General features: G+C 42.6%; 1 protein-coding gene across 1 annotated transcript; it reads left to right on the forward strand.

The window, feature by feature from the left end:
* The first annotated feature begins 6,829 nt into the window (after nucleotides 1-6,829).
* Nucleotides 6,830-16,312, forward strand: LOC134297015 (uncharacterized). The gene is made up of 2 exons (XM_062973441.1): nucleotides 6,830-12,729; nucleotides 15,941-16,312. Exons 1-2 carry the CDS (start codon nucleotides 11,113-11,115, stop codon nucleotides 16,022-16,024), a joined length of 1,701 nt encoding a protein of 566 aa, XP_062829511.1. The 5' UTR covers nucleotides 6,830-11,112; the 3' UTR covers nucleotides 16,025-16,312.
* The last annotated feature ends 228 nt before the right edge of the window (nucleotides 16,313-16,540 follow it).

The raw sequence follows: 16,540 nt of genomic DNA on the forward strand, positions 1-16,540 counted from the left end.
TACCTTCTGACTTATGGTGGTCCTAAGGCAAAGTTACCATGGGGTTTCTTTGGCAGGATTTGTTCAGAGACGTTTGCGTTTTCCTTCTCTGAGGTTGAAAGAGTGTGATTTACCATTTTGCCATCACAGCATTTTGAGTGTGTTGCCATTTTGAGGAGGGAGTAGACTTATTTTCAGCACTTCCAGAGACTAACACAGATCAACTACTTCAAACAACAGGAAAAGAGATTCCACTTTAACATTAGTGATAACTTCCTTATGTTTAGAGCTGTTCAACAGTGGAATATGCTACCTTAGAATGCGATGGAGTCTTCCTTGTTTAGGGTCTGTGAAGGCTACCAAATACTCATTCCTTCTGTTAATATTTTTCACCAAACAATTTATGTCTCGGCTTAGCTGTATTCCCGAGACAGTTGACTCTCAGTGTTGCTTTTTCAAATGTGTCTATTTTTTTTTGGCTTGAGATATTGCATTGCCTTTTGTAGCTATGAAGAGATCAAACACTTTTATTTCTATTTTAGATCTACTGCCATTGAGCTCAGAGGTGGGCAATTTTGAATTGAGCACTGCAGTGACAGCCTCACAACCCTTTGTGGATAATACACTTTTGTTGCCATTGATGTTGAAATTCAGCAGCTGCTGCAGCAACTCAGTAGTGCATGAGGTGAACAGGGCTCTCTCTTTCTCTCTCCTGCATCAGAAAGCCCTATGAGACCATGGAGGAGAGCATCTTACAAGTTTCTCTGTCTGGAAAAGAAAGGAGAAGAGTACTTTATGAACTTACGGTGTTCATTCAAGTGTCTACAAGTCTGACGGTACAAATGTACTTTCCTTCTCATATTGTGTCTTCAAGTTGCTTCTGACTTCTGGCAACCCGAAGGTGAACCTATCACAAGGTTTTCTTGGCAAGATTTTTTCAGAGAATGCAGGTTTGCTTTACTATTCTCTAAAGGCTGATAGAATCTGAAATGCCAAAAAGTCACTCAGTGGGTTTCCATGACTTAGTAGGGATTCAGATTGTAGTCTCTAAGAGTCCTAGTCCAACATTCAAACTACTACACCACACTGACTGTCATAGTTCTTACAGTTCTGTTTGAAATCCTTTTGATAGCTATTTGGAATTATTTTCATTTTTAATAGGATGATTTATTTAATTTTTAAAAGAAATGTTATTGACTGTCTTAGTGGCCCACTGAATCAGCTCATACTTAAATCCCATTAATTCAACTCTGATTTTATTCTAGTTGTGTCTAACAACTAGATTTATAAAGATATAAATCCTTATGAGTTACCTGCATTTTGTTTTCATTTATGCTTTGAACCACCTTAGTCTTAGGGCACATATGGACTGTAGAATTGATGCAATTTAATAGCATATTAGCTGTTGTGGTCCCATGCTGGAATTTGGTGAAGCACCAGCACTCTTTGGCAGAGAAGATGAAAGACCTTATAAAACTAATTCAACCTATCTTCAACAGCCTTGTTCAGGCTTTGCAGACTCAGAGCCATGGTTTCCTTGATCGATTCTATCCATCTGTTTGGTCACCGTGGTTTCTAGAGAAGAGCACAGGCTTGACTTGTTTTGGGCTCTATTTATTGGTCTTTGTAGCAGTTCATGGTATCCATCAGACTCTTTTCCAGCACCACATTTCAGATGAGTAAATTTTCTTCTTATCAGCTTTCCTCATTGTTCAGTTTTCACAACCATTCATAGAAATGGGAACTATAACAACATGGGCAATCCTAACTGTAATATTCAATAATGCTGTATATCTTTAAAATTCAATATTTTGCCTATTTTCCTCATAGCTGCTCTTCCAACAAGTAATCTTATTTCTTGACTGCAGTCTCTATTCTGATTAATGTCTGATCTAAGATATGGAAAATTTTGAACAGTTTCAATGTCTTCATCATTTACTTTGATGTAAACATTATTTTTATTTTCTTAATGTTAACTATAAACCTGCCTTTGCACTTCCTTCCTTAATTTTCTCCTGTAATTGTTTTTTCTCTTTGCTCTTTCTTGTTAGTAGTGTCATACCATAATTGGGGAAGAACATAACCAGGGGGATAACTGCCTTAAAGTCCTGCTTGTAGGATTCCCAGAAAATCCAATTACGATTGTGAGAAAGAACATGTTGCATTGCTAGATAATCCTGGAGGGCTCTTCCTGTGTTTCAATCGTTTGGCTATTAGGGTCTATAGTCTATGCTATTATTAGCGATACCACTGTTTCCAAACCCTGCAGAACTCGCATTCCGCAACCTTTTGGGGCTATAGCTATGTTTGTCTAACACAAGAGCTACAGAGACATTTTTATTTGTTTTGCATTTTAGAAATACCCACATTTTCCAGTACTGAATTAGCAAAGTTTCCCACCTAGGAAATGTATTCAGGGGTAGCTGTGTTGGCCTTAAAGCAAAATAAGAATCCAGTAGAAGCTTGAAATTTTGCATGATATTTTCTGCATTTTGGTTGGCCTATAAAAATATCGCTCTTTTGTGATTTTCTACCTATGTATACTATTAATGTTGTAGTAGAGCCTGTGAGTAACGTTACAAACAGTAGTATGGGTGCCAGAAGGGGAAAAAGGGTTACTTGGGAGCAGGAATCTGATGATAAGCAGCAGAGAAAGAGGATCCGGGACATACTTACAGCATCTACAGATGAGGAGTCGTTTGAGGGATTCTCTGGGGATGATGGGTCAATGAGTGAAGGAGAAGAAGGAGACATCATGGATTGGACTAAGATAAGAGAAGTGCCAGCTATTTGTGAGGCACCAACAACTAGTGATACCTTTATGGGGTTCTCTGGAAGTGAAGACTGGCAATCAGGGGATCCAACTGATTCTTGGGGGGATCTAAGTCTTGACAGGAGATGGAGGAATTGGAGGGAGAGTCAAAGGAATTCACATGAAGAGCTGGGAGCAGCTGCGGGGGATGGTGATGGGGCAGTGGTCAATTCATCTTCTGATGGTGATTTGTAGATAAAAGTGGGTTCAGGAATGAGGAGTCTTTGCAGAAGGCAAGGTGTTAATGTGTGTTCGTGTGCTGGGTGTTGTGTATTGGGAAAGTTTCTTGTAGTCTTGCTGCTGCTTGTTTCATGTTTGGCGTTGGACTCGGATCTGCAGTTTGGACCTGGACCGGTTTGGCTAAAGATGCTGCTTCTGCGGACACTGGAGCAACGCTGTTTTGGATTCCTCCTGCTTCGACCTTGGACTTCGGCTGATGACACCTCTCTTCTTGGAAATCCCTTAGTTAACCATTTGTGTACTGTGCCTTTTTGCTTTGCCTTAGAGTGCTTGTTTGACTTGTTGCTCTTTGCATCCAGTTAATCTGGATTACATTTCTGTTTACCTTTTGGACCAGGTCTGGTTTGGGTTTTTGAGTTTTGACCAGTGGAACTGCATTTAAGTATTCCTGCGTCCTTTTCCTTTTGTTTCAGTAAACTCTGTTTTGAAGGCACTTTTAAGTCTGGCCCTTAACTCCATTCCCCCATGAGTTGATAAATCAGGCTTGAAAAATGTCCCTTTTACTCAGTGGAAAAAAATGTAATATTACAAGGCATTTAAAAAACTTCTATCTACAAATACAAAAGTAAGATGAAGCATGTGAATGTCAGAAGCAGCACTTAGGAGAGAGGGAGGTGGAAATCTACTTTACTATGCTTCAAAAACAATGTGCATGCTAGCTAGGCTAACACATTTCTAGTCTTTCTGCATAAACAGTTCTCCAGAATAGGGAAATCAATATTGCTTCTCCCACGTATACTTCTGCTACACTGTAGAATCAATAGAGTTTGAATGTTTTGCTATATTTAAGTGTATACCTGAAGTATTTAGTCTGGCTAGCTGGAAAGAACAGCTAGTAAGTGCGGCAGAGAAACCTAAACACATGGATGAATGAAGGCATAATGGTTTTATCTATACTGGAAAATTTTAAATCTCTGTGCAGATTTTAAGGAAAGCAACAAAACAGAAATCCAGAAGTACACTTAACAGTATATAAATAGCCAGAAGTCCAGATCCCATCTGAGCTTGAAAGTTGAGCAGGGCTAGCCCTGCTTAGAGCTTGGATAGGCAATGTAAGCTAAATTTCAGAGGACAGAATGTGCAAAACTACCTCTGGGTATTCCTTGCCTAAGAAAACAATGATAGCCATGGGATCACCAAAAGTGAACAGGCGACTTGAAGACATGCACACAGCACCTTTGAGAGTAACTGGGAGAATATAGTACAGTCGAAGGTTTTCACATCCAGAACCACTGGGTTGTTGCATGGTTTCCGGGCTGTACGGATCCTTTGGATCCTCTGAAGATGCCAGCCACAGATAGAGGTGAAACATCTGGAGAAAATGCTGCTAGAATGCCCAGAAACCACACAACACTCCATCTAGTACAGTGTTTCCTAAACTGTGGTCTTCCAAATGTTTTGGACTTCAAATCCCAGAATTTCCGACTATTAGCCAAGCTGTTTGGGGCTTCTGGGAACTGAAATCTATGACAACTGGAGGATCTAAGTTTGGGAAGCACTATATGTGCTTTTGTGGATACACTCTGTCAAACAAAATTTGCATTTGAATTTTCTTAATCCCCAGTAGTCTCAGTGACATTGTTAGATTCGTTTACATCTTTTAATGTGAAAACAGGCAAACACCAAATAGCTTCCCCAACTTTTGAGGAAACCATTATATTGAGCCTGCCAGTATAATAACTTCTAGGCTTGTGCATCTGTATAGAATGACTTACAGTTTCTGTTTGTTCCATTTGTATGGTCCCATTTCCATCCACTGCTTACGTAAATTAACTCCAGCTTCTGCCAACCTAGCAGTACGAAAATATTCCAATGTGAGTAGATCAATAGGTACTGCTCCAGCAGGAAGGTAACGGCACTCCATGCAGTCATGCTGGCCACATGACCTTGGAGGTGTCTACGGACAACGCCGGCTCTTCAGCTTAGAAATGGAGATGAGCACCAACCCCCAGAGTCAGACATGACTGGACTTAATGTCAGGGGAAAAACTTTACCCTTTAACCTATATTAATGGGCTGTTCCGTCCAAGGTCTGAAAAAACCAAAACATGTTCAGGCCTTGGGCGGCAAAGCGCCAGGCCCTGTGAGCTGGGCCTATGAGCACTCAATTGTAGGCCCTGGCTGCTGGGCTTACCGTTGAGTACTCGATGGTAGTCCTGGCAGTCAGGGCCTTCAATCATCGAGTACTCGATGGCTCATAGGCCCTGGCTGCCGAGCCTACTGTCGAGTGCTTGACTGTAGGCCTGGCAGCCAGGACCTATAAGCATTGATCGCTTGATTTCTCCTAGGCCTGCCTCATAGGGCCTATAGGGGAGTGTCGAGGGCTCAATGCTCGTAAGCCCTGTGAGCTGGGCCTATGAGCATCGAGTGTTCAGTGCTCGACTGCAGGCCCTACGAGCCGAGCCTATGAGCCTACGAGCGCAGCCAAGAGACAAAAATAAGCTGACCAAAGGCTACCATTCCCCTCTGCCTTTCGTTCCACTGTTTCTTTTGTTCCCATGGGGTTGTACCATTCTGTGCGATCCAAATGGACAAAACGGTACAAAACCATGAAAGAAACAGATGAAACAGGATTTGAGCCCAACCCTAGTAACTTCTCCCTATTCATCCCGTGTTAGTTCTGCCTCTGGTAACAATTTTTCTATTAAAGAAGTAATGTCCAGAAATGTATCTACTTTGCTGAGGTATACCTGTATTACTTATTCCTGGAAGTCCCAGGTTTGATTCCCCCATTCAGCTTGGGCAAGTCACACTCTTTCAACTTTAGAGGAAAGCAACCTTTTCTGAATAAATAGAAGACACTCGGGCTGAGTCTGTAATTATAATATAATGCGGGTTCAAGACAACTTGAAACCACAACAGGCACAAAATGCACACTATCAATGTACACTGCAGCATGCATTACAAGGAATATAACACATTAAAAGAATCACATGAAAGTCTGAGTTAAACCATAAATTGTACTGCGGCAGATCCAAGTATACCTGAGGTCCAGGGTGAAATTGGCTTCAGAAAATGCAAAGTGTATTGTAGACATCAATCCCTGCTGAAGTACTGGGTTTAGTGCTCTGCGTAATCACAGGCTTTAAACCAGTTGCAGGCATGGCTGTCTAATCACCTATGGAGTGAAACTGATTCCTTCCAAACTGGATCCAAGTTGCATTATAGAGTGAGTGTAGATGTGCTTTAGGATAGGGTGGTCATAAGTCAAGGTCAACTTGAAGGTGAATAACATCAAAGGTATATATTTCGCTTCAGAGGATTATGTATTTACTTGAGATAATTAGGTGCCCCCCTTCCATACACACAAGAAAAAGGCTTCAGTCTTGGAGGACAAAGCACACATAGTTAAAAACAAAGAAAACAAATATGGTTCTCACTGCAATTTATCACAATTAGGATAAGGCTCTGGGTCAGTTCCTGCTGCTTACCATTGCCGAGGGAAAAATATGGAGCGATGGGACGGGGTGTGTGTGTGCATATGAGAACAGAACTCCACATACACATGCACTTGGCAGTGGTGCAGAGATCACGCCTTATGAATCCTGCACCACTATGTTATACCAGGCAATTTCCAGAGGCACAGCATACTGTGTGAGGCAAAAATGACATTTTACCAGTGCTTAAAAATGTGATTTCATTGCTGTGCAAATGTGATTCCACCATGGGAAACACCGATCCAGTTCCTTGCAATAAATGAGGAACAAATGTACATTGATTGCCTTATTACCTGGACAGGTCTTTGTGCACTGAAGATAAATGTTGATCTGAGCTCGGGGGGGGGGGGGGGGAATTATTAACAATGTAGAGAAAGTTCTACTTTCCGCTTCTGTGTATTGGTATTAAGGTGGAGTTTTCTTCTTTGGCCACAGTGTGGAGCTGATCGCACATTTTTGAACAAATGGCAGCAAATGTTGGGTATTTTATGGCTATGTGTGCAATGCATGTCTTTATTTTTTAATTACTTTTTTGTTTTTAAGGGAGGTTAGATAGGAGATTAGCACTGGTGTCATTTGTTGCTATGGCAACACCCTATAGAGTCAGAAAGCTGCTTTATTATTAGTCAGATTGATGAACTTTCTTTAAGAGCTACTTGACAATGAATTGCCACTGATAGGAAAAAGGTGAAATATTTTGGAAAAATAATAGTAGGGTCAGGTGCCAAGTGATTCCACCAAGGGAAGGCTTTTCTGGCACAATGAGCAGCCTTACTAACAAAGTTGAATGACCATACCATAAGATCACACTTTGACATTCCAAATCATTAAGTTCTTATATGTCTTGAGCAATGGAAGCCTCTGCTCTTGAAAGCCTTAGTTTAAGGAAGAATGTGATTTGGTTTTGATCTGCTGATGTTTTAAAGTGTAGTGTTCAAAGGTAATGTTTAAATTGTGTTTTTTGTATTGTATGAAACAGACCTAGTTCTCAGCTGTGTGGACAGTGTCCCCAGTTATCTTCTCTGCCATACTGGTGGTTGCTCCCTAATGTTGGTAGACCCATTGCCACGTGATTATGAACTTACCATCCAATGAGAAAACTAGTAGCAGCATGGGCAGGAGCCATGGAACACTGCATATTAGCAATCACTTGTGGAACAAGGGTGTGTGAATATTATGCAAAACAGACCCAAAAAAAGAGTCAGGTGTGACCTCCAATTTCCTGGCTAGCTTCGGAAACAGGACCCCTCCCCCTCCACAAAGCGGCATTGCCAATGTCTCCTTTCCCCCCACCTCCTCACAATGTGCTCAAAATGCCAGAATTTCCACTTCAGCCTCACCCTTAGAACTTTGGAATGGGGATTCACTCAAGTAAAATTTCAATCCCATAGAGACACAATGAATTCTCCCCAAAAGAAATTCAAGCCAATCACCCCAGGACTTGTATCTATTTCCCCATCAAGGAACTTGCCCCTTCCCAGCCGTTTCAGAAACACCCCTTTGGCAGAAAGGGGTTGGCACAGAAACAGAAGACAGACTGAAGATCATTACAATAAAAAAAACTTTATTAAGTTTTCCACCATACTGAATAGCAATCACAAGCTGTAAATATGACAACAATGAATATACCTTGAACCAGTGAAACTACGGATCATAATTTGTATGAATCAAAGCAATGTCTGTTGTTTACCAATGTCTATAAAATGCCCATTTCTGAGAATGTGAGGCATGTCAGATTTGGTAAAAATTTCCCTGACATCCTGCTTTGGTTAACCGAAGTTTAAAGTGATCTCTGACTCTTCCCTCCACCTTGCGTGTCATTATTAGAATTGATCAGAGCTTGGCATGCTGGGTAAACCCTGAGATTTTGGACAACATGAATACTGTGAGCCTCCAGATGGTATTGGATTGCACATTCAGTATGGTCAGTCATGAGGAATTTCAATTCAGCAATATCTGGAGGACCATAGAGTACCACACCAGGTGGAGATGTTATGAAGAGCGGTGGACAACCCTGTTATTGTTTGCTGTGAAGTTGGCTGTAATATATGGCAACCCCATCATGCAAAACTGCCAAGAAACCCAGTTCTGGTCTTCCAAACTCAGGGCCAAGATGCCCTTGACTGAATCAATCCAAACACACTGCAATTTTCCTTTTTTAAGGTAATCTCTTTAGTATTGTATTAAATAGGAAATACTCTGAAGAAGGTAAGAACAGGAAGAGAAACTATTTTCCCCCCTTTTAGAACCTCCTCCTTCCTAGCCTAACTCCACTCAGTACCACAAAACTTCTTTTTAAAGCTTGCCACAATTGGAAATAGGACTCAGAATACCCTACAATAGTTTCATATTATTGGCTACATGAAACTACCATCCTGCAGCATTTGTGCAATTACATATTTCCAAGAGCTTACTGGATGATCACTCCAGGTATTGTATGTCTTTTGGTCATGTGACAGTAACACCCCACCACTATGTGGTCTGGTGACTGAACCTCTTGTCAGGAGTTCTGTACCTCCATAAATTTTTTATTTACATTATTTTAAAAAGTCCTATATTTCTTAGAAATCATGACTCACAGATCAAGATAACAAAATCTCTTCTTGATGCAATGGAGATTCTGATGCCATTATTATGTTTCTGCATGCAGTGTATATTTGCAGAGCATGATTGCACATCAGTAAGCAATGTGAAATGAATATATTATACATATATATGAGTGTATATATGCATTGGTACATGTCTAATGTAAATTAGTTCTAATGTAACTTACTGCCTGAGCCTACAGTCTGCCCAAAAGAAAAAAAAAGCAATGTAACATCAGGGGTCTATTCAGTCTTTTGATTTTACAATCTCCCAATATATGAAGCTGAAACAAACATTGCTATTCTTTTGAATATGGTGGGTTAGAATTGGTGCACTTTGTCTTTATACCTTTTGGAGTGAAGTTTTTTTTTAACTTTTGCTGTGGTTTATAACTAGATTGGAGCTTGCACTTAGTGGAATCAAAATACATGGAGTTCAGTGTGAATTTATAATTGAGAAATTTAGCTTTGAATATGAGCATAAACTACTTTATATGCTGTATTTCATTGTTTGGGGTTATATTTAACCACAAAGCTCCAAGTTCAATCCATGGATTGGAATAAGCATTTTAGATTACTACAAAGAATGGTAATTTAGACTGAAAATCATTAGGTTGAATTCATATCATTATAACTGGAAACCAAAGAAATGTATTAGGTGTGTGCGCCCGTGAGTTTAAAAATGCCTAATGGGATTTTGAAAACACTGCTTCTTTAAACAGCAGGTCCTTATGGCTTAATACAATCTCCTATTCAAACTCTTTTCAAAAGCACAGAGGGTTGGTGTTTTGAGATGCACAAATTCAAACTCCATAGGGGGTTGCATGACACCAGTTATGTGGTTCACAAAAACCCAAATGATTTCTGCATTGGAATGGAGTGGGGAATGCTTATGAAAGTTTTCTGGAATGACCTTCTAGCATAATGCTTATGGGCTCCTGGAGTACACACCATATGTGTCGGCATGCAGATAGTGTGGGGAATTTGTTGAGGAGGCAATAGGTTTCATTCAAACTAGTATTGAAAAGGGGTGTGTGATCCTTGATGGATAATTTATTTAACTGAATACTTTCTAACATCAGTGGCAAATCTTTTTGTCCCTTGTGAATAACTGCATTTCTTTGGAGGGGATTAGTCCGTATTCCAGTAGTAAGTGGCAACAGAATGAAAAGTGGATGAAGTCACAAAATCCTCTTCTCTCTTACTTCCTCCTCCTTCTCTCTGCCCAGCAAGAACTTCTGGATTCAACTTCTGGTAATCTGACTTTTGGCTCTGGCATCATTGCTTGTTTGAACTTCCTGTTTCTGACCCAGGACCAGAGTTTTGGATATTCTGCTGTTTTTAAGGACTCTGGTAATTGGTTTTTCTGACCCTGGACTGTTGACATTGGCTAGTTTACTTATTTCAGTGAGTTTGTTTGGAATTTGCTTTTAAGCAGCAGCTTTGTTTATGACAATACCTTGTAATTGTCCCAGCTTTGCAGGAAGTTTTACTTAATCCTTTGATTCCCAATTTTCCAGCTGCTTTTAAAATGCCCTGGTTCCTCCCTCCTCCTGCCATTTCTCTCCTCAATGCTTGTCTTACTTCAACTTTTATTTTAACTCTGTATAACTTGTTGTATGTCTCAGCAAGGGCAAAGAGAGTGTCATGGAACCCAGTTACAGGGCTTTGGTAATTCAGCCCTGTAACTGGGAGTCATAACATAAACAATCCCAGGAGCACCTGGCAGAAGAAGATAGAATATGCCTGGGAACTTGGGGCCGAAAGTATAAACAATTATAATTGGTCTAGTGTGTGAAAATGGTAGTAATGTGATATTGGGGGTGGGACTTGATGATGATATTTACGTGTGGTGTTACGTAGCATCAAAAGTTATAAAAATAGTTGTATGTAAACATTGGGTCATTCCTGACTTTTCCAAAGTCATGTGTTCTTCAATAAAGATTGGATTTGAGAGCAGCCATCTCTGATCTGCGTTCAGACTGATCCTTTGAAGTGAGCAGGACAATTAAGTCAGGAATCCAGTTCTCACCCTCCTGCAAATTTGCAGTGAAGTGATAATGAGCAGGGAAGGAGATCAAAGCCATGACGGAGCAAAGGGGCCTCCGCTGGGAGCTCTGCCGTTGGCAGAAGAGACATTGCAAGCCATAGCTTCCTCTACGGGGTACCCCAAGCCAGACGGCGTGACCCAGAGGATTCCCAGAGGGGGAAGAGGCGTTCCGGCGGCGGCAGAAACCAGTTGGGGATCTGGAGGAAGCATGCCGGAGACCGTGGCCCAGCGGTTATCCATCCTGGAAACTCATTTATCCAGGCTGTCGGATACCGTGGGGAGAATAGTGCCAATATTGGAAGAGAATCTCCAAAAAGAGCACATCCGATATGGCGCCGAGAGAGAGCCAAGCAAAGGAGGCGATTGGAGCCAGAGGGGACAGCGAGCTTCAACGCAGAGTCCCGCGGCGGCAAGGGACGAGGGAGACGAGGAATATTGGCAAGAGCTGGAGTTCCGGGACAGAATGGCGCGCGAAGTGGAGCGCCAGCAAGCTCTGGGAACTCTGAGGCCGCCAACCCCAACAGAGCTCCCAACCCCCCGAATGGGCGTCGGAGTAGAAAGACCACTGGGGCCAGGGATCGGGTCCAGTGGATTAGCTGACGAAGGCGGAGAGGAGCAGGAGATCCAGGAAGAGGAGGAGGATGTGCCGTACGACGGGGAAAGGCGAGATGCGGGGGCTACAGCGAGGCCAGTATGCGGATGGGGGGAAGGGCCGACAGCGGCGGCAGGATTTCGGGAGCCGCGCAGAATGACCACCGGAGTGGGGCGCGGCGTGATCCAAGGAAACCCGATGCAACCCTTCCCCATGCCTCCCAGACAGCATCAACGGGCCGCTGAATGGATGCCAAGAAGGGAAGATCTCAAGCTAGAATACGGAGGGGAATCAGCCGAACTGAACTTTTTTCTAATTAGCATCAGGGGATACATGGAAGACAATGCACACACATTCCCCTCCGAAGCAAGCAGGGTTCGGGCCATCGGCAACACACTAAAGAGAGGAGCGGCCAGCTGGTATGTGCAACTACATGCCAGACAGGACCCATGCCTGAGGTCAGTGCCCCGCTTCCTCGCCGCACTGGAAAACCGGTTCAGAGACCGGCTAGAGCAATTGAGAGCTCGAGACCAGCTTAGAGGAATAAAGCAGAGGGACAAAACGGTGCCCGAGTACGCAGAAGAATTCCTCCACCTCGCGGAAAGGGTACCAGAGTGGTCTGAAGTGACCAAAGTGGAATTATTTAAAGAGGGACTACGCCCCGAGATTTTCAGCTGGGCAGCGCACAGAGATGACCCCGAAACGCTCCAGGGATGGATTCAACTAGCGGGGCGCGTTGAATCCACCCTGGCCCAAGTAAAGCGCTTCAGGAGCAGCGGCGGCCAGCAAAGACCGGTGGCGAGAGGTCGAGGAGAAACGAGGAAGCAGGAAAGACCCGGAGGGAGGCCGGGGATTCCCTCCAGAGGAGACGACAACAAACCTAAACCGGGATGCTTTGTATGTGGGAAGACGGGCCATCGAGCAGCAGAATGCTGGGCACGGAAGGGGGAGCCGCCAAAACCCTCAAAGCCCAAGCCAGCAACCGGGAGGCGTGCGGAGGAGGAGGTGCAAGCCCCAGAATCTCCAGAAAAATTGGTGAGTCGGGACAAACGCATGATAGTAGTGCCAATCTGCCTATCGGGGCTAGAGAATCGGGCCACCTGCAAGGCATTTGTGGATTGTGGTTGTTCCAGGAATATTATAACTCCAGAGTTAGCAGGAGCGTTGAAATGCCAGCAGATGGCGCTTGACTCCCCAATTGCGTTTTCGCAGCTAGACGGATCAGTGGCTACTGGGGAAGTATCTACAAAGGAAATACGGGAGGTCCCATGTAAAATAGGCAAATGGGAAGGAAGAATATCCTTTGTGATAGCCCCTATTGCCACATACCACGTAATATTAGGGATACCATGGCTCGAACAGGCAAATCCCGAAGTAGATTGGAGAGGAAAGAGCCTAGCATTTAAAGAACAGCAGACGCAATGGGAGATAAGCAAGATTGCAGAAGAGGAGGACGAGGGAGATGAAGAAGGTGAAATAGACCCACTGCTATTGCCACCTGAATACAGAGACTTTGTGGATGTGTTCAATCAGAAAGAGGCAAGTAAATTACCTCCCAAAAGGAATATAGAAGTAGAAATTGAAATAACCCCCGGAGCAAACTTACCAAAACCAAAAGTGTATCCCATGTCTGTGCAGGAGAAGGAGGAATTGAGGAAATACATTGATAAAAACCTGGCGCGGGGCTTCATTAAGCCATCCAATTCTCCTCTCGGGGCCCCAGTGTTATTCAGGAGAAAGAAAGACAACTCCCTAAGATTGTGCATTGATTATCGAAATTTAAATGCAATTACTAAGGACAATAAATACCCTATGCCCTTAGTAAAGGATTTAATTACCGTATTGAAAAAAGGGAGCATATTTACTAAACTTGATTTAATTGAAGCATATCATAAATTAAGGATCAAACCGGAAGATACTTGGAAAACTGCATTTTCCTGCGCATTCGGCCATTTTGAATATAAAATTTTACCTTTCGGTTTAAAAAATGGAGGCGGGTGCTTTATGCAGCTTATAAATGAAATACTGCACCCATTGTTGTACAGAGGGGTATTCATATTTCTTGATGATATCTTGATTGTGACTGAAGATAAGGAAAAGCACGTGAAATTGGTCCGGGAAGTTTTGCAGAGACTAAGAGAAGCAAAGCTGTACGCAAAACTGTCCAAATGTGAATTTAATAAAACTCAAATTGACTTTCTGGGGTATCGGATATCTCCAGAAGGGTTAGCTATGGATCCAGCTAAAGTATCAGATGTAAAAGAATGGGGAGTGCCTCAAACAAGGAGGCAATTGCAATCGTTTCTGGGGTTTGCAAATTTTTATAGATCCTTCATAAAAGGCTTCGCGCAAATAACTGCACCCCTTACTGAACTTTTAAAAACAAAAGGGAAAGGAGAGACAGCAAAAGTAAAAGCTCCTGGCGCCAAACTAAGTTGGACGCCAGAATGCCAAAAGGCATTTGAAACCCTAAAAGAATGCTTCACAGAAGGACCCATTCTAAAACACCCCGATATCAGGAGCCCTTTCATAATCCATTGCGATGCCTCAGACTGTGCGTATGGGGCAGTACTATTGCAAAAGGATCAAAATGGGAACTTAAAACCCTGTGGATATTTGTCCCGGAAGTTCAGCGAAACTGAAAAATGTTGGCCGATATGGGAAAAAGAGGCACTAGCCATATTAAAAGCCTTAGAATGCTGGCGACACTTTCTCGAAGGAAGCGGAATCCCATTTGAAATTTGGTCTGACCATAAGAACCTCCAGTATTTAAAGTCCCCTCGAAAATTGTCCCCCAAACAGATTAGATGGGCACAATACTTCAGCAGGTTCGATTTCCAATTAAAGTTTTTTCAGGGGAAGCAGAATGTCTTGGCAGATGCTCTTTCACGCATGCCTCAACACGAAGGAATACCCACAGCAAAAGAGGGAACAATATTCTCTGACAAACAATGGGGTTTAGCTGTCAGAACAAGAGCACAAACCCAAAAGGAGAACACTGCTATGGTTGAACTCGACGGAAAAGATAATTGGGGAAACGAGCTGAAACAGTCTTATGAAGGAGACCAGTGGATCGCATCCAATGCAGAACAGGGGGAGCAGAAGGGGGGATTTTGGTTTGTGAACAAGAAACTGTATATCCCAGCAACATTAAGGATCAAGATTTTGCATCGTTTTCACAACAACCAGAGCGCTGGTCATACAGGAATTACAAAAACAACAAAAGCAATAGCAAAACATTGCTGGTGGCCAGGGATGAGGAAGGACATAAAAGATTATGTTGTTCAATGTGATGATTGTGCCAGAAATAAATCGAGAGGAGGGAAGCCAATGGGATTATTACAAACAGTAGCAGAACCTACCAGACCTTGGGAATGTGTAGCTATGGACTTTGTGGGGGAACTACCGGTTAGCAAAGGACATCGTTATATTTGGACAGTATTGGACCTGTTTTCTAAACAGGCCCACTTTATAGCACTGACGAAACTACCATCAGCCGAGAAACTAGCTGAATTGTACATAAACCACATTTACAAACTGCATGGATGTCCCAGTAGAGTGGTCAGTGACAGAGGAGTACAATTCACAGCAAAATTTTGGGAAAAATTCCTGGAAATGCTAGGAGCAGAAAGGAGTTTAAGTTCTGCTTTTCACCCCATGACAAATGGGGCGGTAGAACGTACTCAGCAGACACTTGGGCAGTTCCTTCGAATGTACTCTAACATGAGACAAAATGACTGGTCTCGGTGGTTGGCTTTTGCAGAACTAGCTTTTAATTCGACTATACATTCAGCAACAAATAAAACCCCCTTTGAAGTAGTTTACGGGTATGAAATACAGCCTCTGCCCCAGCTGCCGAGATGGACAGAGAATGAGGGAACAGAGGCAGGGAAATGGAAAGCGCAAATGATGGAATGCTGGAGTCAAGTGACTGCATCCTTAAAAGAAGCACATAAAAAGTATAAAGTATTCGCAGACAGAAAGAGGGTGGAAGGTGATAAATTGGAGAAAGGAGATTTAGTGTGGCTAAGTACCCAAAACATCAAACTGGGGCTACCTTCGAAAAAATTGGGCCCTAAATATATTGGACCATTTAGAATACAGGGTGTTATCAACGAGGTGACTTTCCAGTTGGCATTGCCAAAAAGTTTAGGGAAAATACACCCTGTATTCCATCGTAGCTTACTGAAAAAATATATGGGTACTTTGGACAAAATGGACACATAGAATTATTGTTTTGTTTCAGGCTTGTGATGAAAGAAGAACCGAAGAGGAGGACGAAGAAAAGGAGGGCACCATGTCATGGAACCCAGTTACAGGGCTTTGGTAATTCAGCCCTGTAACTGGGAGTCATAACATAAACAATCCCAGGAGCACCTGGCAGAAGAAGATAGAATATGCCTGGGAACTTGGGGCCGAAAGTATAAACAATTATAATTGGTCTAGTGTGTGAAAATGGTAGTAATGTGATATTGGGGGTGGGACTTGATGATGATATTTACGTGTGGTGTTACGTAGCATCAAAAGTTATAAAAATAGTTGTATGTAAACATTGGGTCATTCCTGACTTTTCCAAAGTCATGTGTTCTTCAATAAAGATTGGATTTGAGAGCAGCCATCTCTGATCTGCGTTCAGACTGATCCTTTGAAGTGAGCAGGACAGAGAGTGAGGTCAAATTTAGACTAGGGTCATGGATATGGAGAGTCCGTGCCCAGCAAGCTTTTATGCGAAAACCTGAAGTTCCCGATTGAAGAACCCACTCACCAGCCACATCCATCCAGAAAGAATGTAAGTATGGCTGATGCCAAAATGTACAAGTATAGCATGCAGTACAATGACATGAAG

Source organism: Anolis carolinensis, chromosome 1, assembly GCF_035594765.1.
Source record: "Anolis carolinensis isolate JA03-04 chromosome 1, rAnoCar3.1.pri, whole genome shotgun sequence".
Classification (NCBI taxonomy): Eukaryota; Metazoa; Chordata; class Lepidosauria; order Squamata; family Dactyloidae; genus Anolis; species Anolis carolinensis.

Bases quoted from the DNA above. Each gene is read 5' to 3' on its own strand.
- LOC134297015 (XM_062973441.1), top strand. From the start codon at position 11,113: ATGAGCAGGGAAGGAGATCAAAGCCATGACGGAGCAAAGGGGCCTCCG. The intron at 12,730-15,940 runs GTGAGTCGGGAC...GTTTTGTTTCAG, and splicing joins CAGAATCTCCAGAAAAATTG to GCTTGTGATGAAAGAAGAAC.